Source organism: Hemicordylus capensis, chromosome 2 (assembly GCF_027244095.1).
Source record: "Hemicordylus capensis ecotype Gifberg chromosome 2, rHemCap1.1.pri, whole genome shotgun sequence".
Lineage (NCBI taxonomy): Eukaryota > Metazoa > Chordata > Lepidosauria > Squamata > Cordylidae > Hemicordylus > Hemicordylus capensis.
In genome coordinates, this window is record NC_069658.1 from 213700907 (window position 1) to 213727035 (window position 26129).

At 50.7% G+C, this 26129-nt stretch overlaps 3 protein-coding genes across 4 annotated transcripts in view; 1 reads left to right on the top strand and 2 right to left on the bottom strand.

Moving 5' to 3' along the window:
• Positions 1-770: 770 nt before the first annotated feature.
• DDA1 (DET1 and DDB1 associated 1) lies at positions 771-8010 on the bottom strand. Of its 2 annotated transcripts, XM_053303100.1 has the most exons (6): positions 7861-8010; positions 6441-6496; positions 5407-5487; positions 5063-5114; positions 2804-2865; positions 771-1853 (listed from the first exon to the last, which is right to left on the bottom strand). In XM_053303100.1, the coding sequence occupies exons 1-6, from the start codon at positions 7985-7987 to the stop codon at positions 1743-1745; spliced, it is 489 nt and encodes a 162-aa protein (XP_053159075.1). In that variant the 5' UTR covers positions 7988-8010; the 3' UTR covers positions 771-1742. The 2 variants fall into 2 exon arrangements, with proteins under 2 accessions (XP_053159075.1, XP_053159076.1); XM_053303101.1 differs by lacking the exon at positions 6441-6496 and having other exon boundaries at positions 7861-7998.
• A 2252-nt stretch (positions 8011-10262) lies between these two features.
• On the bottom strand, positions 10263-12359 carry MRPL34 (mitochondrial ribosomal protein L34). Its single transcript, XM_053298067.1, has 2 exons — positions 12119-12359; positions 10263-10876 (listed from the first exon to the last, which is right to left on the bottom strand). The coding sequence occupies exons 1-2, from the start codon at positions 12148-12150 to the stop codon at positions 10558-10560; spliced, it is 351 nt and encodes a 116-aa protein (XP_053154042.1). The 5' UTR covers positions 12151-12359; the 3' UTR covers positions 10263-10557.
• Positions 12360-12949: 590 nt separating this feature from the next.
• The window catches only part of ELL (elongation factor for RNA polymerase II), a 49155-nt gene continuing 35975 nt past the window's right edge, over positions 12950-26129 (top strand). The window contains exon 1 of the mRNA XM_053301475.1: positions 12950-13173. Coding sequence (XP_053157450.1) covers positions 13039-13173 — 135 coding nt within the window. The 5' untranslated portion in view covers positions 12950-13038. The remainder of the gene's footprint in view (positions 13174-26129) is intronic.

Sequence of the window (26129 nt, forward strand, 5' to 3'; positions counted from 1 at the left end):
TGGAAGTGACAGCAGCTGTACCTCTTGCATTTCAAGACTACTTGTACCCCACTTTTTAGCCTCCACTGTTCCTCTCCACTGTACCCCTCTGATTAAGTGTCCTCCAAGTTGGTGTCGATTCTTAGCGACCACATAGACAGATTCTCTCCCCTCTATCTACCCGTATTTACCTGAATACAAGACATGTATTCTTGTATTTACCTGAATACAAGACCCCCTTTTAAAAATACAGTTTAAATACAGCTTACGCCTACATTTACCCAAAAAGGAATAGCACTCTGGATTTAAGACCACCTCCCAATTGCTAAAATCAAAGAAACTGGAAATTACCGAGTCTTGGATTCAAGTGGAGCCAGCGTGGTGTAGTGGTTAGAGTGCTGGACTAGGACCCAGGAGACCCGAGTTCAAATCCCCATTCAGCCATGAGACTAGCTGGGTGACTCTGGGCCAGTCCCTTCTCTCTCAGCCTAACCTACTTCACAGCGCTGTTGTGAGGAGAAACTTAAGTAGGTAGTACACCGCTCTGGGCTCCTTGGAGGAAGAGCAGGATATAAAATGTAATTTTTTAAAAAAACGTAAATACAGTAGTTCCTAACAGAGGATAACATGCCATGCAGCTAATGAAATGGGTCAGACTTGAGCCCAGCTTCTGCTCCAATAAACTGGTCAGTCTTTTAGGGGGCCCACTAAGGGAACTGCAAGATTCACTGCCCAGCCACTCACTTTCCCCTCTTCATCCTGAACAGATTTGTGACCAAACACTCAGCACAGGAGGTGAGAAATATCCTTTTTTATTCTACTGGAGAAGTTGCACGGAACTGGTCCACTCGAGAGCAGTGCCAGAAAGAGAGACGAAAGAAAGAGAGAGATGGAGGCAGAGAGAGGACAGGCCCAGGTGTGGTTTGCTCAAATTCTACAGCCGGTGTGCTAACGAACTTCCCAAGAGAAGGAAAAAGGACCGGAGAAGGGGAAAGAGACGATACAAACAGTTATCAGCGGATGGAGAACAGAGCTGATGGTGGCCGCTGCTCTGAGGAGGACCAATACAATTGATCTAGATACAATTATTTGATTTTTAAGAAAATGGCATATATGTAGAAACAGATCCGGAGGGGGAGGGAGAAGGAATTGCAGCCCCTGGTCCCCACCCCCATCAAATTACTCCTAGATTAAGAGGGGGAAACCAAGGGGATTCAAGCTATCCCCACCACCGGCTAGTCATCGTAAAGTTGGCCAAAAACAAAAAAGAGAGAGAGAAAGGAGGAGGAAGCGGGGGTGGGATGAATTAGCCTCCCCATTGCAAACACATTGCAATAGCAAACGGGGGGGGCGTTGTGTGGAAGGGAACAGCCGCAAAAAATGAAATTTATAGGCTTTTTTCTTTAACAAAAAAGGCGGCATTGATCACAGTTTAAACATAATTTTTCTTCCTGACGTGCTCCACCAGAGAGCGAGCGAGCAAGAGTGTATAAATAATAATCATAATACAAAAAAAAAACCAAAAACCCAACCCTGGAAGATGAAGAGGCCTCCCCCCCGACCCCCCCAGCATGCAAACATAACAAAAATAAATATGGCGGCTGTTCTGAAGTCAAGAGTGGTTTGGGCTGCATAGTGAAGGGGGCAGGGAAACGGGCATTTTTTCCCCCATGTACACATTGAAAGACCAAAAATAAAAAATAAAAACCCACACAGGAAGCGCCTGTAAATTTTAAACGCAGAAGAAACGGAGCAAGAGAGTTTTAAGTGTCCTCATTCATATCTTGGCTGTCTGTCCGGGCGATTTTGCGGGGCGGGGCGGAGTTTTCGCCTTCTATTTCCACCTGCTCGGGGTCTCTTTTCTTTGCTGCGTTCTGAAGGCGGTGAAGGAAAAGCAAGGGGGGGGAGGGATTAATTTGCTGGAAAAGGTAAAACACGGCCCTAATATGTGCAGGTGGGTGTGGAAGTTAGTCCTGTGACTGTCCAAGGAATTTGGGGGAAGCTTGGGGAAGTGAGATTCTCCACGGACACAAAGGCAACGTGTGGCCAATTTCACTTGCCTGCTTCTGACGCCACAATTTAAAACAACAAAGCGACTCTCAGGGGCAGAAGCAGAAGTGGGCAAACCTGGCCATCCAGCTGCTGAACTATAATTCCCAGCATCCCCGGCCACAAATTGTGCATGAGAATTATGGGAGTCGTAGTTTAACAGCTGGAGGGCCTAGTTTGCCCACTTGGGATGTGCCCGAACCAGCTCGGGCAGCTGCGGGCCGGGCGGGGATCAGTTCCTTTTAAAAACCAGGTAAGCGGGTCCTTACCTGCTCCTCCACCACCCCCCCCCACGTATGCCAACGCCACACACAGGCGGCTGGAAACAGCGCTGCAGCCACATGTGGCCTTTTGGACAGTGGAGCCTGAGCCCGGAAAAGCAGCAGGGCGGCAGAGGAGCAGGTAAGGACCTGCTTACCTGGTTTTTAAAGGAACAGATCCCCGCCCCGCTGAACTGGTTCAGATGTGGATGCCCGAGTTGGTTCGGCACTTCCGTAAGGAGGCACCAAACCAGTTCAAGCACATTCCTGTGGTTTCCGAGCAACTTGCTTTCAGTTTCATTTCCTCGCTTCAGACACGAGATTGGCAACGCTGCTTTCGAGGTGAGGCAACAGCAGTTCAGTCACTCCCCAACTCGAGGAAGGCTGCACGAGAAATAGGATGCTGCAGGCTGCTCTGCAACACATACATACGCACCCTGCCTCTTTGTAATAAGGCGTGCAGATTGGTCGCTGAGCACATCTTTAATAATTATTTGTTTAAAACCCACACATACCTTTTTGTCCCACTGCTGATGTAAGTAACGCAAAAGTATGTTTGTCTTTTCTGTAACTATGACTGTGAAAGAAAGAAAAAGAAAGAGGGAACTCTTGTAAGAATGCTTTTGCTAGAAGTGGTATAGAGGTTTTGAACACAAAGCGATATTACCGCTAAACACCACTGCCCCCCAGCCAAGCTGGTGGTAGCAAGCATGAATTGTCCCCTTTGCTAAGCAGGGTATGCCCTGGTTTGCATTTGAATGGGAGACTACATGTGTGAGCACTCTGAGCTATTCCTCTTAGGGGATGGGGCCGCTCTAGGAACAGCACCTGCCTGCTTGCATGCAGAAGGTCCCAAGTCCCCTCCCTGGCAGCATCTCCAAGATAGGGCTGAGACTCCTGCCTGCAACCTTGGAGAAGCCGCTGCCAGTCTGGGTAGACAATACTGAGCTAGGTGGACCAAGGGTCTGACTCCGTAGAAGGCAGCTTCCTATGTTCCTTTCAGTCATCATGACTAACTCCTGCCAGCAAGCCAGGATGCTCACCAGGTGATCCCAGGGAGCCCCGTCCGTCACCAGGGATGTGATCAAGCTCCAAGGCCTGCTGCGTCCTCTGTCTGGGCAATGCTTCACCCAGAGAGGGTCGTTCTTGCTTTCCCTACCCAGCAAAAGGCTTGGTCACTTTCTGCTTTGGAGGCGCCCATCTCTCGAGGAGACAGACCTTGCCAGACGCAGACTCCAGGGAAGTCATGGGCGGGAAATGAGTCGGCAGGCTCCCAAAGCAATGAGAAATGGACCTGGGAAACCCAGCCTCGTGAGGTGTGCTTTTGCTCTCCTAAGCTGGGAAGGAGGGTCGCTCCAGTCGTTTTGGCCAGTGGACCCAGGAGAGGGGAGGGTGTTCTCCTGTTTACCACAGGGCTGACTGTGCCCCACTTAACACCACTCATTTGCTGGAAATCCTGCAAAGGATGCTAGGAAATCTCGACCTTTGGTCTGATCCAGCAAGGGACTCCACCCTCCAGACAGGGTGGTCAGCACCTATTAGTCATAGGAACATAAGAGGCTGCCATATATCGAGTCGGACCATATATCGAGTCGGTCCATCTAGCTCAGTATTGTCTTCACAGACTGGCGGCAGCTTCTCCAAGGTTGCAGGCAGGAATCTCTCTCAGCCCTATCTTGGAGATGCTGCCAGGGAGGGAACTTGGAACCTTCTGCATGCAAGCAGGCAGGTGCTCTTCCTAGAGTGGCCCCATCCGCTAAGGGGAATATCTTACAGCGCTCACACATGTAGTCTCCCATTCAAATGCAAGCCAGGGCATACCCTGCTTAGCAAAGGGGACAATTCATGCTTGCTACCACAAGACCAGCTCATCTAGTCATGAGGAGAGCTAGACGGAACCTCCATGTACAGAGGCAGTCTACCTCTGCAGGATAAAGCGCAGGGATGTCCCTCACTTTCAAACCCATTTCAAGCTTCCTAGAGAGACATCTGGCTGGCTCAGAGACAGAATGCCTGACCTTTGCGTCTGACCGAGCAAGATCCTTCCGAGGTGCTTAAGAACTCCTGCATTCTTGCTTAATGCACATTTGTTGTGCCAGAACTGTAAAGGGATCCCAGGTATGCGCTCCGGCTTTATCAATGCAGAACACATTAATAGACCACACGGTTTATACTTTATTTGCCTGAACCCAAGACTAGGTTTTTTTCCAGGTTTTTTTATATTAGAAATTGGGAGGTTGTCTTAAATTCAGAGTCCTGATCCTTTTGAGTAAGTGAAGGTCTTCTTAAATTCAGAAGAGTCTTTGATTCGGGTAAATATGGGTAGTGTTTTTAAAACAAAATCAAGACTGAAGGTCATTCTGCTTCTGCTCTGCAGAACGCAGCATGGCTTGCTTATTTATTGCAGACAGCTGGCTCATTTTTCCTTAATGGCCTCTAAAAGCAGGCAGGCACCCGTGGCATGGTAAAGACGTGGAATTAGGTTACTTTGCCCCCCTATTTATACAATCACTTTAAAAAACAAAACACACTGATATTCAATTATGTCTAATGGCTTTCACTACACTTGTAAACGACTTTGGGATTGTCAAACAAAAGGACGTATACGAAGCTGAAATTTGCAATAATGATAAAATAGCAGAGCCAAGTGCGGGGGGAAGTGGCAGACCTGCGAATTCTCATGACAACCCAAGCTGTCTGCTTTGGACAAAAACTAAAATGGCTTTATGGCTATTTGAGTCTCTGCCTCCCCAGAGCTGGGCAGGGCCACTTACTCTGTTCTGATGGATATTCCCGCGTGGGAAGATAAACAGACGGTCTTCTGTTCTGTAAATTTAAATTGTTAAAGAAAAAAGTTAGGTCTGTAAAGGAAGATTTCCTACTCAATCCCTCAACTTTTTAATGGACGGGGCAATTTGTTTAATTTGTACCCGGTGCTTTGCACAGTAGAATACACTAAAACAGACAAGTCCCTGCCCCAATGTGCTTACAATTAAGCATCATCAACCCAGCCTTGAAGGCGGCTAGACTCCTTCCCGCTTTGGCATGGGGGCTTTGCAAGAGTTCCCCCCGTGCACGATTCCCTAGCTAATTTATAAACAGAGAGTTTTATACTCACTGACGCTTTACACACGGAGTCTGCATGGAATCGGCTGAAGTTGCTTTTGTTGTAAACAGGCAATCCTTTCAAAAACTCCGCCTAGAAATGTTAAAAGGGGGAGGGGATAACACGCGGACATTTTCAGCTAATCTTACAATCACCCTGTAAAGTAGGCCAGCATTGGGCTAGGGAAGAGGGCTGTGGTGCAGAGAACAGCTAAGTGGCTGGCTGTGCAGGGCTAGATATTTAGGTGCGTTTCTTGAAACAGATCCAACTAAAGTAAAGAAGGAGAGCACCCCTTAATTCCGGGTATAAGGCTCTGCTGACTACAGTCTGATCTACCGAAGTACATTTTCCTTGTAAAACTAGTTCTAAATTTTCCCAGGTTTGGGGCGGTGGATTTCAGGCACCACCTTGGCTTTGGAAATTAATGCACCCTGTGGGAGTGTTTGCTGCTGCCCCTTCCTATTTCTTCCTGAGAAATTTAAAGGATTTCATCACATATCACTGCGGGGAGCCTTTACTAGACAGCAGCAAAAAAACAAGTAAAGAAAATGAAGGATGGGGGAATCTTTTCAATAAAATCCAGGGGTTGTGTTTAACAATTTAAAGAATAAAATGAAAACGATAAACAATTTAGGTTAAAGCGTAGATAGTAAAACAAGAGTGAAAAACGTTTATATACTATATTGAACAAATGAGGCACTTTTATGCTGTCCTTGCAGGGTTGAATTTAAATGTTGAATTGGAAAACAAAAACAAAAAAGCAAGTCCCATAAGCAATTCTGCCTGCCATAGGCATTTCTCCAGCTCAAAGGCACCCGCCCCCCAACAAGCCCCACAATTGTCAATTGATTCTAAGGGCACCTCTCACTACTCCAGGAAATCCATCCAAAGGACAAGCAAAGTTCAGTCTTCCTTATCTCAGCTCACCCTATAAGTTCCTCTTGCCTCCCTAGACAAACGTCTGATTGGACAGACACACAAGCCACCTGCCCCATCAGCATAACATAACATCTCTGACAACTTTAAAAAAGCCATTAAAGACTTACCTTTTCACCCAAGCTTTTTAATTTAACTGTGGCTTTAAACTGTTTTAAGGTTTTTACTGTGTGTTTTGGTTGGTTTTTATGTCGTCGTGAGCCTCCCAGAGATGGAAGTTTGGGGAAGCATACAAATTTGATAAATTAGATAAATAAGAACATAAACAATTCCAGTGGAGAGCCCTCCAACCACCACAAGCAACCCTGATCTCCTCAAGAGAACCTTCTCACCACCTCATAAGCAGCTTCAGCATCCCGGGCAGACGCACCCCCCACGTCTCACACCAAACTTCCCCAGAAGAAATAGAGGAGTCCCACAAGCAAAGATCTCCTACCCCCAAAGCCCCCTAACTTGTCTGCGACTCCAACAGACTCCCTTGTTAACCTATATACAGCACCTAGCGGATGCTACAACCCCAAACTAGGCTACGACACCTCCTTGGGCCCCTCCCATTCCCCGTACTCCCATAACTCTCCCCCCGGCTGTCTCCACCGCCAACCAATCTCATGTGCCCCCAAAGGGTCTCTGCACAACACTTTGCACAAGCCAGTAGCTTCCCACCCCCATACCCCTACTAAACAGCCAAGGCTCAGGAAATCTACTAGTCTGTGACAAGAGAAAAATGATGCCTGTCAAGTGATAAAGTCTTGACAGAATAAGGTACCAACACAGCTGGAGGAACCATGTGAGGAGCAAACTATTTGGTCTGGCTGGTGAACTGAGCCAACATTCCTTGACCCCTTTTACTACCCCCACATACAGCACCCTAGCACACGCACACACCCCAGCTGCCCCATAAGTCTCCCTTACCTTTTTTCGAAAAGACCCCCTCATACACTGCAAGCCCAGCACCCCCCTTATTGTCAAAGGCGCTGCCCCCTCACACACCCACAGCCCCCCAACCTCTCCCCACTCCCATAAGCCCACCCAAGCTCCCCCAACTGGGATCTCCCCACCCTCTCAACTCCATGTCCCTTTGTAGCCCTGCATACAGCACCCAAGGCCACCACCCACTGTCCCTCAAGGCTCCCCACTACCTCCCGAAGCCCCATGAGCGCTGGACCGGAGACTCCCCACCCCCAGCCCTTAAGCCCCTTTAAGGCTCTGCGTCCAGTACCCAGCTCATCCCTGGAAACACCCCCCACCCTGTGAGCCCCCACCGTGCCTCAGAGTGGGTGCCCCCCAGCCCACCCACCCCTGCAGTCTCCATGCCCCCCACATATCGCTATGCGCAGCGCCTGGCACGGCCCCCCAGGCCTGCTCTCACCCCGCAGGCCCGCCCCCCTGGGGCCCCCGCCCCCCAAGGCAGCCCCTGGCGCATAGCCCTCCCCTGGGGAGCCCCACCCCCTCCTCAATGGAGGGGGCCGGCCCTAGCTGGCCCCCGCCTCCGGGGGACCCTTATGTGGGGGGGGGGGGCTTCCCACCTACCATCTTCCCCCAGCAGGCGCCTCCTCAACAACTTCTCATCACCCCCTCCTCCTCCTTGGGTCCCCTCCTCGGCCACGCCCCTTCCGGCCTCCCATTGGACGGCCCGAGGCGGAAGTGGCCTCGCCATTGGCCCCCGCGCCTGCCGCTCCACAGGACCACCCCCGCCCACCCCTCCTGCCCAGGCGGCTGCGGAAGGGGAAGGAAGCGGGAGGGAGCGGAGGACCCGGATGCGGCGGGCGGAGGCGCCTTTCGCGCTGAATCCTGGGAAGTATAGTCCCTGCGAGGGAAGCGGAGGCTTCAGACGCTGCAGAGGACCCTTTGGCAATAGTTTTTCCCTCCAACCCCCTTTTTTCTTCACAGCAGTGAATCAAAAATGAATATTTTTATATGCACGTAGTTCAAATGTGTATATAAGTATAACTTTAAATTATATAGGCATCCGCTCCTCATTCTGCATGCAGTTTTATAGAAATCGGCTTCTTACCAGGTTTTTAGATAAGTGTGCTGTTTCCTTGCTGATGCTGCATTTTTGTTATTTTCATGGTGTACATATTTAACTTTTAATTTGATTTGTATTTTTTAATATTTAAATTTAATATTTTTATTGATTTGATAGTCTAATTGATTTGTATTGTTTTTAACTATATTGTAAACCACATTATCATCTGTGATGGTGCAGCAGAGAAGCAGCTTGCCTAGGGAGCAAGAGGCTGTTAGGTCGAATCCCTGCCACTGTGCTTTCCAGATTGGGCCTAGTAAATATATATCTGCAGTCATCTATATTGGGCAGCAGCGAGATAAGAAGGTGCTGGAGGCCGCGGATGCTCACTTCAGTGACAACAGCAAAGGCATCATCAAATACTGTGAGAGAGAAAAGCAATGATAAACCACTGCTGTATACTACCATGGAAGCCACAGGGCTCTGTGGTTGCCAGGAGTCAACACCGACTTAACAGCACAATCTCCTTTCAAACCACTTTTAGACTGTTAATGAAAGGCGGTATACAGATTTAACAATGAATTTCAAAGGTTGTAAATGTAAAAAGGCATCTTTTATATTTCTATAATTCTGTGCGTATCGTATATACCTTTTCACTGTATGCACTGTGAAAATCACTTTGGGAACGTTTTTGAAAAGGCGTGTGTAAATATTCATATTTACATGTATAAAATGAGTGTGCATATATATATTTGAACATTTGTAAATCTATATTATATAGATCTAAAAATGCAAATAATTCAGTGGAAGAGTACCAACTTTGCATGCATTAGGTCTCTAGTTCCATCCCTGCCATCTGTTAGAAAGATCATCAGTTGCAGCTGTCAGGAAAGCCCCTTCTCTGCCAGAGACCCTAGAAAGCTGCTGCCAGTCAGAGCAGACAACACTGAGTTAGCTGGACCAAGAGCTTGACTCAGCAGGCAACTTCCACCTGCAGCGCTACCTGCTCAAGAGTTAAGAGTTCTATAGGCACCTGCTTTGCCTATAGAAAATCCCAGGCTCCACAACAAGCCTCTCCAGTTAAAAGGAAGTGGAAGGAAACCTCTCTCTGCCTGGAGAGCAGGCAGCTGCCAGTTATTAATTATATTATTATTATTATTATTAACATTTTATATCCCACTCTTCCTCCAAGAAGCCCAGAGCAGTGTACTACATACTTGCGTTTTCTCCTCACAACAACCCTGTGAAGTAGGTTAGGCTGAGAGAGAAGTGACTGGCCCAGAGTAACCCAGTAAGTATTATGGCTGAATGGGGATTTGAACTCGGGTCTCCGCGGGCCTAGTCCAGCACTCTAACCACTACCCCATGCTGGCTCTCCGTTAGACAACCTTGGGTTTGGTTAGAGTGGACAACCTGATAAGCAGCCTCAAGGTTGACTGGGGCTTCATTTTGGCAATATAGTACTTCCCCCCCCACCTTTGGCTTGAAACCCCTGGAAAGCTGTTCCAGTTAGTGCAGATAATTATGATCTGATTCAGTGAAAGGTGGCTTCCTGTACTGCAGAAGCTGTAGCTGAGTGGCCTAGCATGATCTGCTTTGCATGCAGAAGATCCCAGATTCAATCCCTGGCTGCATCTCCGGCGGGTGGGCGCTGGAAAAGTCACTGCTCCATCTGAGACTCAGGAGAACTGCTGCCAGTCAGAGCAGGATGGACCAAGGATATGACTTGGGGTAAGGCAGCTTCATGGGTGATCACTGGGGCTTCCCTCGGGCAATACACAACTCCTCACCCCGCCACCACACATTTTATATCTGTACAGAACTGAAAAAGCAGGGAAAGGGAGTAAAATCTTTCAGCCCGTTGATTTCAGCAAGTACTCCAAACTCTGCAGAGGAATGAGGCTGCTTCTGATTAGAAAGACACATGCAGACACCTAAGGAACAAAATGCACACAGACTGTGCTTCAACAGAACTGACTTTTAATGACACCTCAGCATGCCTGCTTTCCTGTTTTTGCAGTACAGGCGCTTGCTGATTACCAGAAGAGGATATCCCACTGAACAGGGGAAAAGGGGGAAGGATCCCCGGCACACAGTCAGAGGGCCTCCTTCCCAAATATTGGTTGAAATGAAAGATCATGGTACGAGTTGGCCCTTGGAATTCCCTGCCACATTTTAGCAAAGCAGCAAGAAAGACAGTCAAGGAAAGCTTCTGACCTTTCGCTTCACTTCAACAGTGCCTTGGCAGACCAAAAATCTTAATGGGTCAGAGATTTTCTGCCTTTCAGCATCCGCCGGAGAATCACTTCAATGCCACTGCGCTCACGGATCCGCTTGCACCAGCCGTGCTTGCGCTTCCGCTTGATGTTTGAGGGCTGGTACTCGTTGCCGCGGGCTTTGGTGCGGATCTGCTGGTGGGCCCACGGCATCGCTGGCCCGGGGAAACTCTGGCAGGTGCCCATGGGCTCTGACAGCAGGCAAGGTCTGAGAGGTCCTTTCCATGCCGGGGAGAAAATGGACGCCATCCGGGACTGGAAGAGGATGGAGGCAGTAACTCGCTGCATCAGGAGGAATGATCTGGAACAGAGAGCAGGGAAATGAACACCAACCCTGAGAGAGTGCGAGACACAAGAATCACAGTGAATGCGTCTAATACTGGATTTTCTTTTCTCAAAATAAAGAGAGGTTTAAGCCAATGGCCGCAGGTACAACAACTACATAACATAGGTCAGCCCGGAAGAGAAAGGCTGGCTCAATATCACACGCTGAGCTAAGTCAGATGGGATTTGAACAGAGGTCACCTGATGTGTGAGTACTGTCAGATCTTCCCCTTAGGGGATGGAGCTGCTCTGGGAAGAGTATCTAGGTTCCAGGTTTCCTCCCTAGCATCTCCAAGATAGGACAAGATTTATTTATTTATTTTTATAGGACAAGATTTTTTTATTGAACCAACAAACTACCAAAGCATACAGTATGTTGCCAAAGCACAATTATATACAAAGTGGTTGTTTGTACATGATATATCTACAAAGATTTACACACAAAGATTTGGAAACACACAAGTTATGAAGTATATGCAGGTGGTACTGTAACTCGGGGGTGGGGGATTACAAGGCACATCAGGTAATCGGGGGTGGGGGGTTACGTCCGACGTCCATTTCCACAATTTGTCCCATTGCTGTTTAGAAGAGATACTCTTGTCTTTTTGCACATAACCATACAAACTTTTCCAGAAGAGATTTACTGTCTCATCTGCGTGGACCTCTCCAAGATAGGGCTGAGAAAGATTCCTGCCTGCAACCTTGGAGAAGCCACTGCCAGTCTGTGAAGGCAATACTGAGCTAGATGGACCAATGGTCTGACTCGGAATATGGCAGCTTCCTATGTCTCTCCGGCCTGCACAAGTTTGCATGCCTCATTCGTGGCGGCGGGGGGGGGGGGGGGGATGGCCAGAGAAGGAAAAGCACTCTGCACTTCCTCAGAGGTGCTCTCCTTTGAGAAGGCACCAGAACATGGGGTCAGGGATGAGGAAAGGAGAAACAGCCCAAAATATTATCCAGTATTCCAAGACAAGAATCTACAAGGTGAGCACTCTATGCATGCTCTATGGGCGTGTCTTATTTATCACTTTATGAGCACCCAGCAGCGAAGCAACGATATCTGCATATATTCAGAGGCATTCAGTGCCTCCATGTGACTTTAACGGCAACTGGCACTCTGTACATTCTCAGAACAGCCCTTTGCCCCCAGCTGCCCGCTGCATTTCTTAAGCAGCGGGCAGTTTAGCCCGATCAATCACTCCCCCCGCCCCCGTTTTACCTGCCCCCTGCGGCCCCCACCAAGAAGACCATGCTCTGCTTCTCCGGCTCTCTCCGAGTCCGCTCTCTCGAAAGTGCGACGTCGTTGATTAATCCTGCAGCCAATCAAAAACGGGGTAGGCAAGAGGAGGCGGGGAGTTTGCCGCTTGGGAATCTGGGTAGCGAAGTTTTCCCACGGCGCACTATTCCGCTTTGCCCAGTAGAGGGAGGAAGTTCCCGGATTGTGGCCAAAGAGGAGCAAAACACCACCTCGTCCCGCCTCATGGCGTCATTATTTAACTAGCCCCGCCTTCTGTCCAATCCGCTTGGGGGAATCTCGCCTTTCACGCCCCTCTGCGTAGCAACAGGGGGAAAGGCTCAAAATGATCCAGAATTCATTGCGCGCTTGTCAATTTTTTAAAAAATAATTTCTTCTCACACGTCTCTATGAAATACTTTCATGAATAAATATATATATTTTTAACCTCATATCTCCCGACCCGGATCCATTTTATGGAGGTAATGAAGTCACTGGCCAAAAGAACTACGTCCCCCAACGTGCTTTGCGCGGTGCTCACCTATGCTAGTTAATAGCGTTGCAGGCTCTCTAAGGCCACTGTAAACAACGTATGAACGTTTATATCTCTTAAAAATATAGTTATGCAGCCATCTAAAATAAAATCATTGCGAAAATGGATGAAGGGGGGAAACTACATTCCCCGACGTTCTTTGCGGCAACCGCTCCTGCGCAGTACGCACCGAGGAACGTTCGGGACCGGGAGGGGGTAGAGGAGGGGCGGGGCGATAAGACTCCGATCCAGACCCCGTGGTGTTTGGCTGGGCGGTGCAGTGACGCAAGCTCCGGGGCGGGCCCGGAGGGGGCGTGCCCGCATAATAGATGAGGGGGCGTGTCCGCCAGGGCTGGCGCCGGAGGCTCCCAAGATGGCGGCGCTGGCGGCGGAGCGGGGCTACGCTCTGTCGTGTGGACGCCTCGGCCGCGGGACCCGCGTCTCCGTCTTCCATGTCAAGCTCACCGAGTCGGCCCTCAGCGCCTTCGAGGCCTACCAGGGCCGCAAGGTGGGTCGGGGGCGGGGCTTGAGTCGGGGGGCGGGGCAATTTATGAGGGGCCCCCCTCAATAGAGTGGTGGGGTGAGGAGGGGGGAAATCCCCTCAGGGTCCAGGCTACGGGGAGGACAGTCACCACACAAACACCTAAAAGAGGGGGAAAGAAAAGAGACCCTCCCTTAACCTGCCCTGCTAGGGGCAGCTTGGGGGTCTCGAGGAGGAGTGCTGGGGGGCGGGCGGCGGTCCTGTCTCTCCCTCCTCGTGTCAGTCTAGAAGGGAGGATGCCTTCTTTCTCCCCCCGCCCTTTCCTGGAATCAGTAGCTTAAGAAAGGAAAAGGTGGCTGCTTCCCTCCCCCCCACCCCATAAATAGAGGAGGTGAGGGGGCCTTTTGGCTGGGGATATCCTGAGAAAGGTGATATCAAGCCTCCCCAAGTGTCAATCTGGGGGGGAAAGAACCCGCACCCCAAAAGAGTGGTCCTGAAAGCAAGGATTTCCTCCCCCCCATAGGTAGAGGGGTTGAGGGGTACTGGGTGAGATGTCTGGTGAGGGGGGGATGTAGAGAGGAAAAGCAGGCCTCCTTCCTGCCCCCCTTCTCCGGTGCTAGTTTGGAAGAATGCCCTCCAAAAGAACGAGTGGCTTGGGAAGAGAGGGCTGTTCCTCCCCATAAGTAGAAGGGTTGTGGGGGAGTTATGGGTCAGGTGCCCCCCATTTCTCCCCAAGCAAAGGCATCACACTGAGCCTCCTTTAGGAAAGATCAGGTAGGCGGAGGTTCTTGGAAGCAAGCTTGGGAGCCTTAGATGGGAATTCTGTCCCATTTTAGTTTAAAACTGCCACCCCACCCTCCAGTTACTCAGGAAGAAGCTCATTTGAAAAGAGGCGTGTTAGAGAGTCAAAGAGTAGACTACCTGAGGTGGGGAGGCATCTAAGTGGGAGACCCCCTTTTTGCTTGCCGAGATCTAGTGAGGAAAGTGGGGGAAACCTCTTTGCCAAAAGAAGAAACCACATATTTAAGATTCAAGGGGCAGGCCGTGGGATGCTTTCAAAATGCAGCCCCTCCCTTGAGTGTCCACATATGGGGGTGGTAAGAAGGGAAAGGCATCCATGGCTCCTCATGTGGCTACATGAGGGTATCCCTGGTGTGAGCTCTGGAAATGGGTGAACTGTCCTATTCATCTCCTCTTGGCTGGAGGGTGCTGTGTTGTGGTAGGGGGGAAGCATTGCTCCAAAGGCTGGCTCTGTGTGTGTGTGTGTGTGCGTATTTGAGAACCTCATAGCTTAGAGAGGACGGTCTGCTTGGCTGCTGCCCTTTTGGGGGCAGGAGGATTATTTTGTGTTGGACCAACTGCTGTTGAGGCCTCTGGCTTGTACAGAACTCTTCCTCAGGCTAGCGATTTGCAGGCAGGAAAAAGAGACTTGAAGAACGAGACCTTTTCTCTTTGCTGGGGAATTCTCTGAAGACGTTTTCGGTTTTAAGGTGGAGAGAGGAAGTTGATGCTTCACTCAAGTCCGAGAAACATCTCTCCCACCCTCTTCTGTTTGCCCCTTTTCTTTTCTTCCTTTCGAACCTCCAACCTGAGAGTCCTGTGTAACTCAGACGTTTCAACCTTGGCCTAGATGCACTGCTGTTGCATGGGATGAGTCAAAGCTGGGGAGGTTGTTTGGAGTCCATCCTTCCGAGTGAAGAGGAGGTTGGAGTAGGAGACCCCCAAGGTTCCTTCTAACTCAAACATTCAGAGATTCTGGGGTACCGGTATAGCCGTTGACACGGCCCTTCCTATTGACCCCAGATAAAAACACTTTGCCCCACTTCTCGCCCTGTAAGAAGTGTTGTGCTATATCAGAAACTCCAGGCTTGAGTTAGCTTTGAGGAGGGAGCAAGCTGTGTCCCTCGGTTGGTGTCTAGAAGAGATCTGGGCGAGTGGTAGTTGTGGTGGTCTCTTCCTTGTGCCTTCTGCTCTGTGGTGTTGGAGAAACCCTGGAGAAGCTGCTGTCAGTCCGTGTAGACAATACTGAGCTGGATGGACCTATGTCTGACTCGGTATATGGCAGCTTCCTAGGTTTCTGTGAGCCTTGAGGGTGGAAATCCCACCTTGGATTTGTGTGTGGGGGGGTGCACGCGCCAAAAACCAGCTTTCCTTTGGAGGTGTCCTGACTCCTGATGCTGACGGGGCCTGGAAGCAGGACTCTTGGGAGGAAATTGAGCAAATTTGCAAACGAAGGAAAACAACCCTTTTCCTTGGCGTCTTGGATATCCAAAATGTGCTGTTCTTTCTCCCTTGAACTATTGACAAGAGCCTCCTCTGCCCCTCGCTCCTGCCCCTTCCCTCTGTCCCAAGTGGGCCATGGGTACTGTTCATCGTTGGCAGCCGCCGGCTCCGGTGAGGGTGCTCCGGAGACTGTGTCATGGCTCTATTTTTAACGTGGGGTGTAGGTTACCCAAACTGGGCCTCCGCCAAGCCAGGAGAAGGAGGAAGGCTCCTGCTAATTGCAGGCTGAGACGAGCAGCTTCACATGGGCTCCTTGCAGCAGTCGCCTGCTAATTAGTGTTTATCAACTGCAGGAAAAGTCGGGCCGAGCCTCTGTGCGCGCGCGCGTGTGTGTGTGTGTGTGTGTGTGTGTGATGGTTTTCTCCCAAACGTGAGGCTTGCTCGTGGGGTGTCCTTGGCTGTGTGAAACACCTGGACACGGCCAGCACATGGGGCAGACAGACTGTAAGGCAGGGTGCGGGTGCTGGGATTTTCCTAATGAAGACAGGAATGAGTGTGTAGTCCCTCTTCCCAACCACCAAAGCAAAACCACAAAGTAACAGCTGCCATTAGGGCCAGTCAGCATTGCAACGGCTTCGTTTGGTGGGCCTGATCAGAGATAACAGCTAACGCAGCGTGCCTCCAAGTGTCTTGGTTCTGGGCTCTGTGTGTGTCTGTGTCTGTGTCTGTGTCTGTGTCTGTCTCCCTGTGTTTGGTAGCGTTGCCTCGCGTCTGCGGCCTTCCTCTCAGCTCCTGGCCACGGGCCCGTCTGGCTAAGGCGGCTGGTCCCTTGCAGGCTCACTTCTTTGAAAGCATTGCTGTTTGATGGTGGCCTAGAAGTCCCTTCTCTTCCCATGCTGCTGAGAAGATGCCTCTTCTCCGAGGCAAGATGCCTCTCAATCCCAGTTGCAGGGCAGCAACAGCAGGAAAGGGAGCACACTTCATCTTGCCTGTGGACTGCTCAGAGACATCTGGTGGGCCGCTGGGTGAAACAGAATGCTGGACTACATAGGCCTTAGACCTGATCCAGCAGGGTTGTTCTCATGTTCTGATGTAAGAGCGTTGGCATCAAGGTGTCAGGTCCACACGTGGCTCTTTTTAAGTGGACTCCAAGTGTGGATGCAGCTGGCAGGTGTCTCCACTCCAGGTCCTCTACTCCAGGTGCATGCTGGGATTGGCCACGGCCTCCCTGCAAGGAAACCCAGGCCGATGCTTCCTAACGGGCTCTGTTGGGTCAGGACATGCTGTCCGGACTTGAATCTCCAGAGCTCCCTGTCTGGCCATGTCTGTTCAGTCCTGAAGTCCCAAGAAGTGAGCGTTCTCAGCCTCTCCTGCGTCAAGGAGAGGATGTTGTGGATGCGATAAGGCATTATCAAGCGTTGGGAAGAGCGCCAGAAATTATGACTGATCACTTCTCTGATAACGCTGGTCTTGAGTTGCCTTAAAGTTTTTAATCTGTGTTTGTTTTTAAATTTAACGTTCTCTCTCTTACATAACCACTCCAGGCAGCGAACAAAACAGGTTAAAACCGTTCCTTCTTGAGCAGGAGAAAACAAATCAGTAAGCGCATCTTAAATAGAAATGATACACAGAAGAGTAATATTGGTGTGTGTTTTTATCCAACACATAATGTGAAATATGGGGGATAATCTGCATTTAAGTCCCAAGGGCTCCTGCCTTTTTCTGAAACTTTCCCTAAACATAAAATGCCCTTGGAATTCTTGCAGGAGTGCCAGGGAAATCCCTGCCACTTGGCTTCTTAGTCGCTTCTCTAAGGGTGTTCCTGCCAGGAGGTGGGGATAAGGCGGGCAGCAGATTTGGAGGCTGTGGACATTTTTCGCAGCTCTCCAAACTTGGCCCCTTTCTCAGGATGTCCATAGACAGCCAGCTAGCCCCTGAGGGGTCCACAGCACCACGGCGGCTCTTAAGATGGCCGTCCCTCTGCCTGATTGGGCAGTTGCAGGCAGGTATGGCACTGCCTGAGACACCTCCAAATCCCCTATGAGGAATACAGCATCTGGGGCTATTCCATTTGAAAAAGAGATGACTATGGGGAGACATAATAGAGGTTTATAAAATTATGCATGGAGTAGAGAGAGTGGACAAATAGGAAGCTACCTACTGAGTCAGACATTGGTCCATTTAACTCAGTATGGCCTACACAGGCTGGCAGCAGCTTCTCCAGATGTTTCAGACAGGAGTCTCTCCCAGCCCTATCTGGAGATGCTAAGGAGGGAACCTTGAACCTTCTGCTTGCAAGCAGGCAGGTGCTCTTCCCAGAGCAGCCCTATCCCCTAAGGGGAGTATCTTACAGTGGTCACACATGCAGGCTCCCATCCAAATGCAAACAAGGGCAGACAATTCATGCTTGCTATCATGCCACCTAATGGCACAGTGGGGAAATGACTTGACTAGCAAGCCAGAGGCTGCCGGTTCGAATCCCCGCTGGTATGTTTCTCAGACTATGGGAAACTCCTATATATCGGGCAGCAGCAATCTAGGAAGATGCTGAAAGGCATCATTTTGTACTGCACAGGAGATGGCAATGGTCCACCCCTCCTGTATTCTCCCAAGAAAAACCACATGGCTCTGTGGTCGCCAGGAGTTGACACCGACTCAACGGCACACCTTTACTTTACTTACCACAAGACCAGCTCTCCTCCCTCTCTCACAGTGTTAGAACCAGGGGTCGTCCCTTCAGTGTTCCCTCTAACAGGGGTTCCCAGATGTTGACTACAACTTGCATAATCCCCAAACAAAAGCCAGTGCAGCTGGGGATTCTGGGAGTTGTAGTCAACAACATCCGGGAATCCCTCTTAGAGGGAATAATTGCGTCCCCTGAAACTGACGGCCTGGAAATTTAGGCTCACAAAGGGAAGCCTTCTTCACACAGTACATAACTAAACTATGGAATTCTCTGCCATGGGATGTGGTGATGGCCACCAGCTTGGCAGGCTTTAAAGGGGGCTTAGACAACGTAATGGAGGTCAGGTCTATCTATGGCTACTAGTCTGGTATAGTGTTCCCTCTAACAGAGATTCCCAGATGATGTTCACTATAACTATCAGCCAGCGTGGTGTAGTGGTTAGAGTGCTGGACTAGGACCGGGGAGACCCGAGTTCAAATCCCCATTCAGCCATGATACTAGCTGGGTGGCTCTGGGCCAGTCACTTCTCTCTCAGCCTAACCTACTTCACAGGGTTCTTGCGAAAGAGAAACTCAAGTATGTAGTACACCGTTCTGGGCTCCTTGGAGGAAGAGCAGAATATAAAAATATATATGAAATAAAAATAAATTTTAAAAACTCCCAGCATTCCCAGCCGCAATGGCCTTTGGCTGGGGATTCTGGGAGCTGTAGTCCACAACATCTGGGAATTCCTGTTAGAGGGAACAGGAGTCTGGTGGCTATTGGCCACCTCCAGCCTCGGAGGCTAGATGCCTCTGAATAGCAGTGGCAGGGGAGCAGCAGCAGGGCATGCCCTGGCCTCACCTTTTGCCTGTGGGCTTCTGGAGGGCCACTGTGGGAAACAGCATGCTGGACTAGAGGGGCCGTGGGCCTGATCCAGCAGGGCTGTTCTGATGTTCTTATCATGTCAGTGGCACATAGGAATGTAGGAAGCTGCCGTAGACTGAGTCAGACCATTGGTCCATCTAGCTCAGTATTGCCTTCACAGACTGGCAGCGGCTTCTCCACGGTTGCAGGCAGTGATCTCTCTCAGCCCGATCTTGGAGATGCCGCCAGGGAGGGAACTTGGAACCTAGATGCTCTTCCCAGAGCGGCTCCATCCCCTGAGGGGAAGATCTTCCAGTGCTCACACTTCTAGTCTCCCATTCATGTGCAACCAGGGCAGATCCTGCTTAGCTAAGGGAACAAGTCATGCTTGCGACCACAAGACTAGCTCTCCTCCTACACATGTGGCACCCTTGTCGAGCTAGGGGAGTGGTGGCGGCGGCGGCCGGCTTCTGCTGTCAGGGCCGAGGCTGGCCATGCCCTCCTAGAAGTTTGACCTGGTGGTCACCAAGCACTGGAAAGCACCACGCAGCTCTGTGCACAACGAATGGGTGCCTTGATCTTGCCCCTGCAAAGCGGCGAGGCCGGCACCTGTGCCGGAGCCGTATCCCCGTCTGGCCCCACCCTATACTTAAGCCTCCTCTGCCTGCTGGCTTTCCAGCCTTCCCTCGGGGAGCCTCCCTCCCTTCCGCTGCGCTCTCCGGCAGCTGGGTGGCTCTGCCTCCCTCCCCAGCGGGATGCCTCTCCTCCTGCTTTCGCCTGCCTCTGCCAAGGGCTGTCATAACCGGCAGCCCAGGGTTGTGACATCCCCCAATGAGCTGGTCTCTGGGCAGGCGGCACGGCAAGGAAGTGTCTCGCTCGGGACCCCGCGTCCCTCCGACTGCCAGTGGCGCGAGGCCCTTGGGAAACCCTGGGTGGGAACCTCCCTTTGGGGTTGGGGAGGGCGTGGCAGCTTTAGCCCGTGTTGCTGCCGTGTGGGGCGGGGGTTGCAGGCCGGCGCCCCTCGCTGGGCCCAAAGCTTGGGTGACACCTCCCGATTCTGCCGCTTAGGTGTGGGATTTCAAGGTCCACGTTTCGCCGGTGGAATTTTCACCTGGGGGGTTGCGGTGCCTTGGAATCCTTTGCCTCTCAGTGGCTTTGTCCGGCGCCAGCCACGGAATATGGTTGGCCGCACTGTTCCGTCGGAGGAGTGCGCACGTGCGCGCGCACTCACAAGTTTTCGGCTGTCCGCTCCGTTCATTTTAGATCCCGCTCAGGTTGAGTCAGGAAGGCCCCACTCTGAATGCACACGGTGCGCGCACACACCGCCTTGATGCTGCCGCCCGGAACAAAACTCATTCCTCACAGAGATGAGAAAAGCTAGAGCGACCACTGCTTGGCCGTAGCTGCACCCAAACAGAAATATCATTGCATGTCAGCTCACGGGCGCTCTTAGGTGAATGTTCTTCCCTGGCTCACCCCATGCCTCCCCCTTCCTTTGTTGCCTTCCCATGTTGAACTGTAGATTGTAAGCCCCTCGGGGCAGAGACCTCTCAGACCTCATGTTATTCTAATTATTTATTTATTTAACATCTGTGTATACTGCCCAAAATGCAAGTCCTCTGGGTGGTTTACAACAGAACAGTGCAACAAATAAAAAGCTTAGCATGTTTATTTATTTATTACATTTCTAGCCCACCCTATATACCCAAAGGTCTCAGAGCAGGTCACAATAAAGCCAACATAAAGCATAATTGAAGTACAACATAATAAAATAAAATAAAACCAGTAAAAAAAGACAGTGCCCGAGAGGGGAGGAGCCACTGCATCTCTAGTCAGAGGCCAGGGTGAAGCGGTGTGGCTTCCCCATTCTCCTGAATGGTGCTTGGCACCTGGTGGAGCTTGGCACACCTCAGAGGGGACATTGCAAGAATTTAAGATTTAGAACCCCATTAAAACGTTGTTTGAAACCTTAAATCACCACTTAGCACCATGGATGTGGTGCTCTGAAATGGATATGTCGCGAGAGCGCTGCATTTCTGCTCCCCCTCCTGCCAGCAAACCCCCGGCACCCTTTCCAGCAGGGGTGCGAGGCTGGGGGCCGGAGGGTTGGTCCTTCTGCTGCCATGGAGCATCTTGCCTGAACGATGGGCATGATCCGCACCCCCCCTTTCTTGTGGGAGGGGCCCCTGCTAGGGGGAGGCACCCATAATTCCCGGCATGGGGACCAGGCAAGGACCGTGGAGTCATGAGCAGGACGGCCAATGTTGGCTGGACACGGCCACCCCGCGTCTGAAAAGCTGGTTGATTCTTTGGTTGGATGGTGACCCTTGGTGTGCCGGAGCGGTCCAGGCCCCTTCCTCCACCTCCTCCCGGACACCTCCTCGCCTTACAGACGACTCCCCTGAAGTTACTGGTCCCCCCTCAAAGCAGACAAGCAACAGGCTTTCGGTCCAGCAGCACATACCTGTTAGTCATTTTGTGATTCATGGGTGGCCAAGACGAGGCGGGTGACACAGCACTTTCCCAGCTTGTGGAAGGCACCGAATTGCCAATCGCACCGTGGCCTGACATAACAGCGGTGGCGCAGTCATGCTCGGAAGCCCATGTGCCGTTCTGGACCCCTCCTGTCAAGAAGGGTGGAGAAAGGAGCAGAAGAGGGCAGCCCCTATGATTGGGGGCTGGAGCACCTTCTTTGAGAGAACAAGCAAACGCATTGGGACCTTTTGGGCTTGGCAGGGGGGAAAGGCAATCAGGGGAGGACGCGATAGAGCTTTGCAGAATTAGGGATGACATGGAGAAAGCGGCTGGAGAGAGCTTTTCCTCCCTCTCTCGCAGCTGGGAGTCATCCCAGGGAACTGACCAGCAGGAGGCTTAAGACAGGTGCGAGGTAGTCCTTCACGCAGTGCAGAATTAGTCTGTGGAACTTGCTGCTACAAGGTGCAGTGATGTTACTAATCCGTTAAAAAAGGATTTGACAAATGCACAGAGGAGGAGAGGACTTGCACTCACAAAGGCCTCAGCCACGCTGGTTAACCCTTCTCCTGCCCAGTCTGGCAAGCCAGGCCTGAAGGCAGGCAGCCCCCTTCCCCCTGTAGCCTTTGCATCCTCTCATATTTGGGGGGAGACTGCTTCTGGACATGGAGGTTCCATCTCCCCATTGTCCTCCGTGGATCGATCTCTCTGCATAACTGAGCACTCTTGATCATCTGTGTGAGGCGAAATGGCAGTTCTGCTCAGATTGTGTCATTTTGCCTCTCCAGATTTTGTCTCCTTGGCTCTTCCGATGAGGGCTGGTGGTGGTGGGGAGGGTTGCCTATAATTTGCCTAAAATGAGCACAGTTGCTAAGGGATTCGGCAGCACATCAGAAGACTATTGTGCACGGCGGTTGGCTTTTCAGGCAGGGGGTGCGAGCGCAGTTGGGCGAGGGTATTTTGAATGGCTGGGCAAGGTGTCCCAAAGCGTCCTGCCAAGCATGGATGGTTGCTTTTGCTGGGGCTTGGGGGTGAGTGGGAAGCCGGCTGGAAAGGAGAGGCTAATGTGGTGGGGTCTTGGGCCGCGTTGCCATGTGCAGCCGCTTTACCTGCAAAGCAGAACCTTTTGCCCGGAACATACATAGGAAGCTGCCATATACTGAGTCAGACCACTGTTCCATCTAGCTCAGTATTGTCTACCCAGACTGGCAGCAGCTTCTCCAAGGTTGCAGGCATGAGTCTCTCCCAGCCCTATCTTGGAGATGCTGCCAGGGAGGGATGTGGAACCTTTTGCATGCAAGCAGGCAGGGGCTCTTCCCAGAGCAGACCCAGTCACTTTCCGCAGCGGTTCGCAACCGGGGGGGGGGCCTCCAGATTTGGCTGAAGTACAGGTCCTGTCATCTCCAGCCACAATAAATTGAGCGGGGGCTGATGGGAGTTGTTCAGCCACACCTGGAGCCCCTCAAGTGGGGAACCTCTGGCTTGCAGTGCTCACATTTGTAGTCACCCATTCAGATGCACACCAGGGTAGGCCCTGCTTAGCAAAGGGGACAATTCCTGCTCGCTGCCATAAGGGGAAATGACTTGACTGGCAAGCCAGAGGTTGCCGGTTCGGATCCCCGCCGGTATGCTTCCCAGGCTCTGGGAAACACCTCTGTCGGGCAGCAGCGACATAGGAAGATGCTGAAAGGCATCGTCTCATACTGCGCGGGAGGAGGCCATGGTCAACCCCTCCTGTAGTCTACCCAAGACAACCACAGGGCTCTGTGGGCGCCAGGAGTCGACACTGACTCGACGGCACACTTGACCTTTCCCCATAAGACCAGCTCTCTTCCCATAGAGGAAAGCTGCCTGCTTCCGACACCCCGCTGCCTGTGAGGCATCCAACTTGGGAGGGGGCAGAGCTGGTCCTCGGAGGGGACCAGGCCGGCCCAGCATGCCTAGGCTCCCTCACGGTGCGTGTCCTGATTCTCTAGCGTTAGTGGCGGAGAGGCGAGGTGGACATCGGCGAGGACGGAGCCAGCCGGAAGCCGCTCTGGCGGACCGGAAGCCCTGGGAACGCACTGGGCCGTTCTGGGAAGAAGAGCAGGGCCGTTCCCCAGCTGTGCGGGACCAGACCTGGCCATGCCGCTAGGAAGACGTTGGGTCTCTCTTGCGCATAGCGGGCGGGCTTTTCCTCCCCGCTCTGCTCTTCGCGGATTGGTGTTGCTTTCTGTGAATAGGTTTTTCTGCTTGCAAGCTCCGTAATGATTTGCGGGTGAGCTTCCTGGAGGACGTCCCCAGAGCTGACCTACATCCTGGAATGCATGAAGTTTGGCGTTGGGGAAGGCCCTTTCCTTACAAGATCCCCGCTGCTCGCGAAGGTCCTCAGGAGGGGTCCGTCTTCAGGTGCCACCAGTTCATCCATTGGCGACCTGGAATCGGGCCCTTCTCAGTTGCCGCCCCCAGGTTGTGTTGTAAGCCGCCCAGAGAACAATTTGTTATGGGGCAGCTAGCAAATAACGTTTCTTATTTCTTTATTTTTTCACTTTTTAAAATTTTTATTGGTTTTTACAATATCTTAACAATCCCGTTACATCTAATTAAGTAAATATTGACTTCCCGCTCACCAATCTGCGCTATTCATTATAACTATACAAGTCAACCATTGCTATAGTAATTCAAAACATATATCCTACACATTGCAAACTCGATTTTACTCTACCCAACCTGCTATTATTACTAAATTTCAAACCCTGCTGAAAGGTCCATATTAGAAAAATAGTTCTTTAAATATAGTAAGAATGGTTTCCAATCTTCTTTAAAACATTCCAAGTTTTCATCCCTTATCAGTACTGTAAGTTTTGCCATCTCAGCATATTCCAAAATTTTTATCAACCAATCTACTTTTGAGGGCAATTCATTATCCTTCCATTTCTGCGCATATACTATTCTGGCCGCCATGGTTGCATACATAAAAAATGTTAAGTTTCTTCTGGAAAACTCTTCTTGCGTTATTCCCAGCAGGAAAGATTCTTGCCTCTTAGGAAATATTATTTTAAAATTTTTCTTCAACTCATTATATATCATATCCCAAAAGGCCTTTGCCTTCCCGCAAGACCACCACATATGAAAAAAAGTTCCTTCACAATGTCCATATTTCCAACATTTGTTTGGAACATTTTTATACATTAATGCTAATTTTTTGGGTGTCAAATACCACCTGTACATCATCTTATAATAATTTTCTTTTAAAGTATAACATGCAGTGAACTTTAAATCCATTTTCCGTAATTTTTCCTAAGCTGCCATATCTATATTATGACCCACATCTTGAGCCCATTTTATCATAGGCGTTTTAACCACTTCAGTACCATCAGTTAAATGAAATCTATAAGAAGGATCTTACAGTTGGATTTGAGGATCAGATGTCGAGATTTGAGAAGGAGCTGTGTGAAAACGATGAAAAATTAGTTTCTAAGATGTATAAGCTGTTGCTTTTGGAGGAGACAAGAGAGGAAGTGGTTAAAACATTTCTTATTTCTTTATTAACACACTCCCCATGGAAATTGGGGGCGGAGGGAGTTCTCTCCCTTGGAGGCCTTCAGGAGAACCTTAAAGACCCGTCTCTTTAGCCTGGCTTTTAATAGTGTTTAGTTTTTAATTTTAATCTGGTTTAAACGTTTTTAATTTTATTATGCGTTCTTTGATTTTAATGTAAACTGCCCTGAGCCACTTTAGGAAGGGTAGTATATAAATTGATTTTTTTAAAAAATGAAGTTGCTCACATCAGGAGGTGCCTTCTTTTGAATCTCTGTTGTGTAGCGTGGTCTCGGGCAGAGGCAGGCTTGGGGGGAAGGCCCTCTCCCAGCCCTATCACCCTTTTAATGGGATCTGACAGGGACCAAACTGTGGGTCTCTTGCAAGCCAAGCAACTCTTCTGCCCCCGCAGAAGTGATTGGCAGATCTCGGCTAAGGCTGTGGTGTGCATTTCGGAAGCCACTAAGGGCAGCAGACATCAAACCTGGGTGACTGCTGGCTTGGCAGAAAATAAATGGAACCTCCATGTTTCATGGCAGTCTGCCTCTCCATACTAGTAGCTGAGGATCAGGTCATGGGTTAGGGCTGTGGCCTCCCTGCCCTGCATGTGGGCTCCCCTACAGCATCTGGCTGCCCCCCATTGGAAACAGGGTGCTGGACTAGGTGCACCTCTGGCCTGATCCTGCAGGATGCGCCTTGCCCCCTCCCCAGTCCTCCCCCCACCACGTGCTTAAAACCCCACACAAGGAAACTCACAAGAAAGAAAGCCGCTTTCCCTTCTGACGCAGGCTGGGATCCTGGGTCCCATGCGGATCTGTCTCTCCCTCTGCCCAGCCTAAGAAGGACCAGCGAGGCACCTCTCCTAGCTGCCCTTTGACTCGACCCCAACCCTGGCGGAGGCTGCGGCTGCTAAAGTAAAGTTGTGCTGTCGAGTCGGTGTCAACTCCTGGCGACCACAGAGCCCCGTGGTTTTCTTTTGGTAGAATAGAGGAGGGGTTGACCATTGCCATTTCCCACTCAGCATGAGGTGATGCCTTTCAGCATCATCCTATATCGCTAATGCTACTAGTACTATTATTTATATACCGCTTTCCGACCAAAGTTCTCAAAGCGGTTTACATAGAAAAATAAAGAATACAGAAATCAGGCGTCCCCCTGTCCCCAAAGGGCTCACGCTCTAAAAGCAAACATAAGGCACATACCCGCAGCAGCTGCTGGAGGGATGCTGTGCTGGGGT

What these genes read in the sequence shown, in the direction of transcription:
- MRPL34 (XM_053298067.1), bottom strand. Translation starts at nt 12,150, where the DNA reads ATGGTCTTCTTGGTGGGGGCCGCAGGGGGCAG. An exon ending in GTGGGGGCCGCAGGGGGCAG is followed by an intron (nt 10,877 to 12,118) that starts GTAAAACGGGGG and finishes TCTCTGTTCCAG; the next exon opens with ATCATTCCTCCTGATGCAGC.
- DDA1 (XM_053303100.1), bottom strand. Translation starts at nt 7,987, where the DNA reads ATGGCGAGGCCACTTCCGCCTCGGGCCGTCCAATGGGAGGCCGGAAGG. An exon ending in TAAAAAGCTTGGGTGAAAAG is followed by an intron (nt 5,488 to 6,440) that starts GTAAGTCTTTAA and finishes TAACATTTCTAG; the next exon opens with GCGGAGTTTTTGAAAGGATT. An exon ending in GGAATATCCATCAGAACAGA is followed by an intron (nt 2,866 to 5,062) that starts GTAAGTGGCCCT and finishes TTTCTTTCACAG; the next exon opens with TCATAGTTACAGAAAAGACA.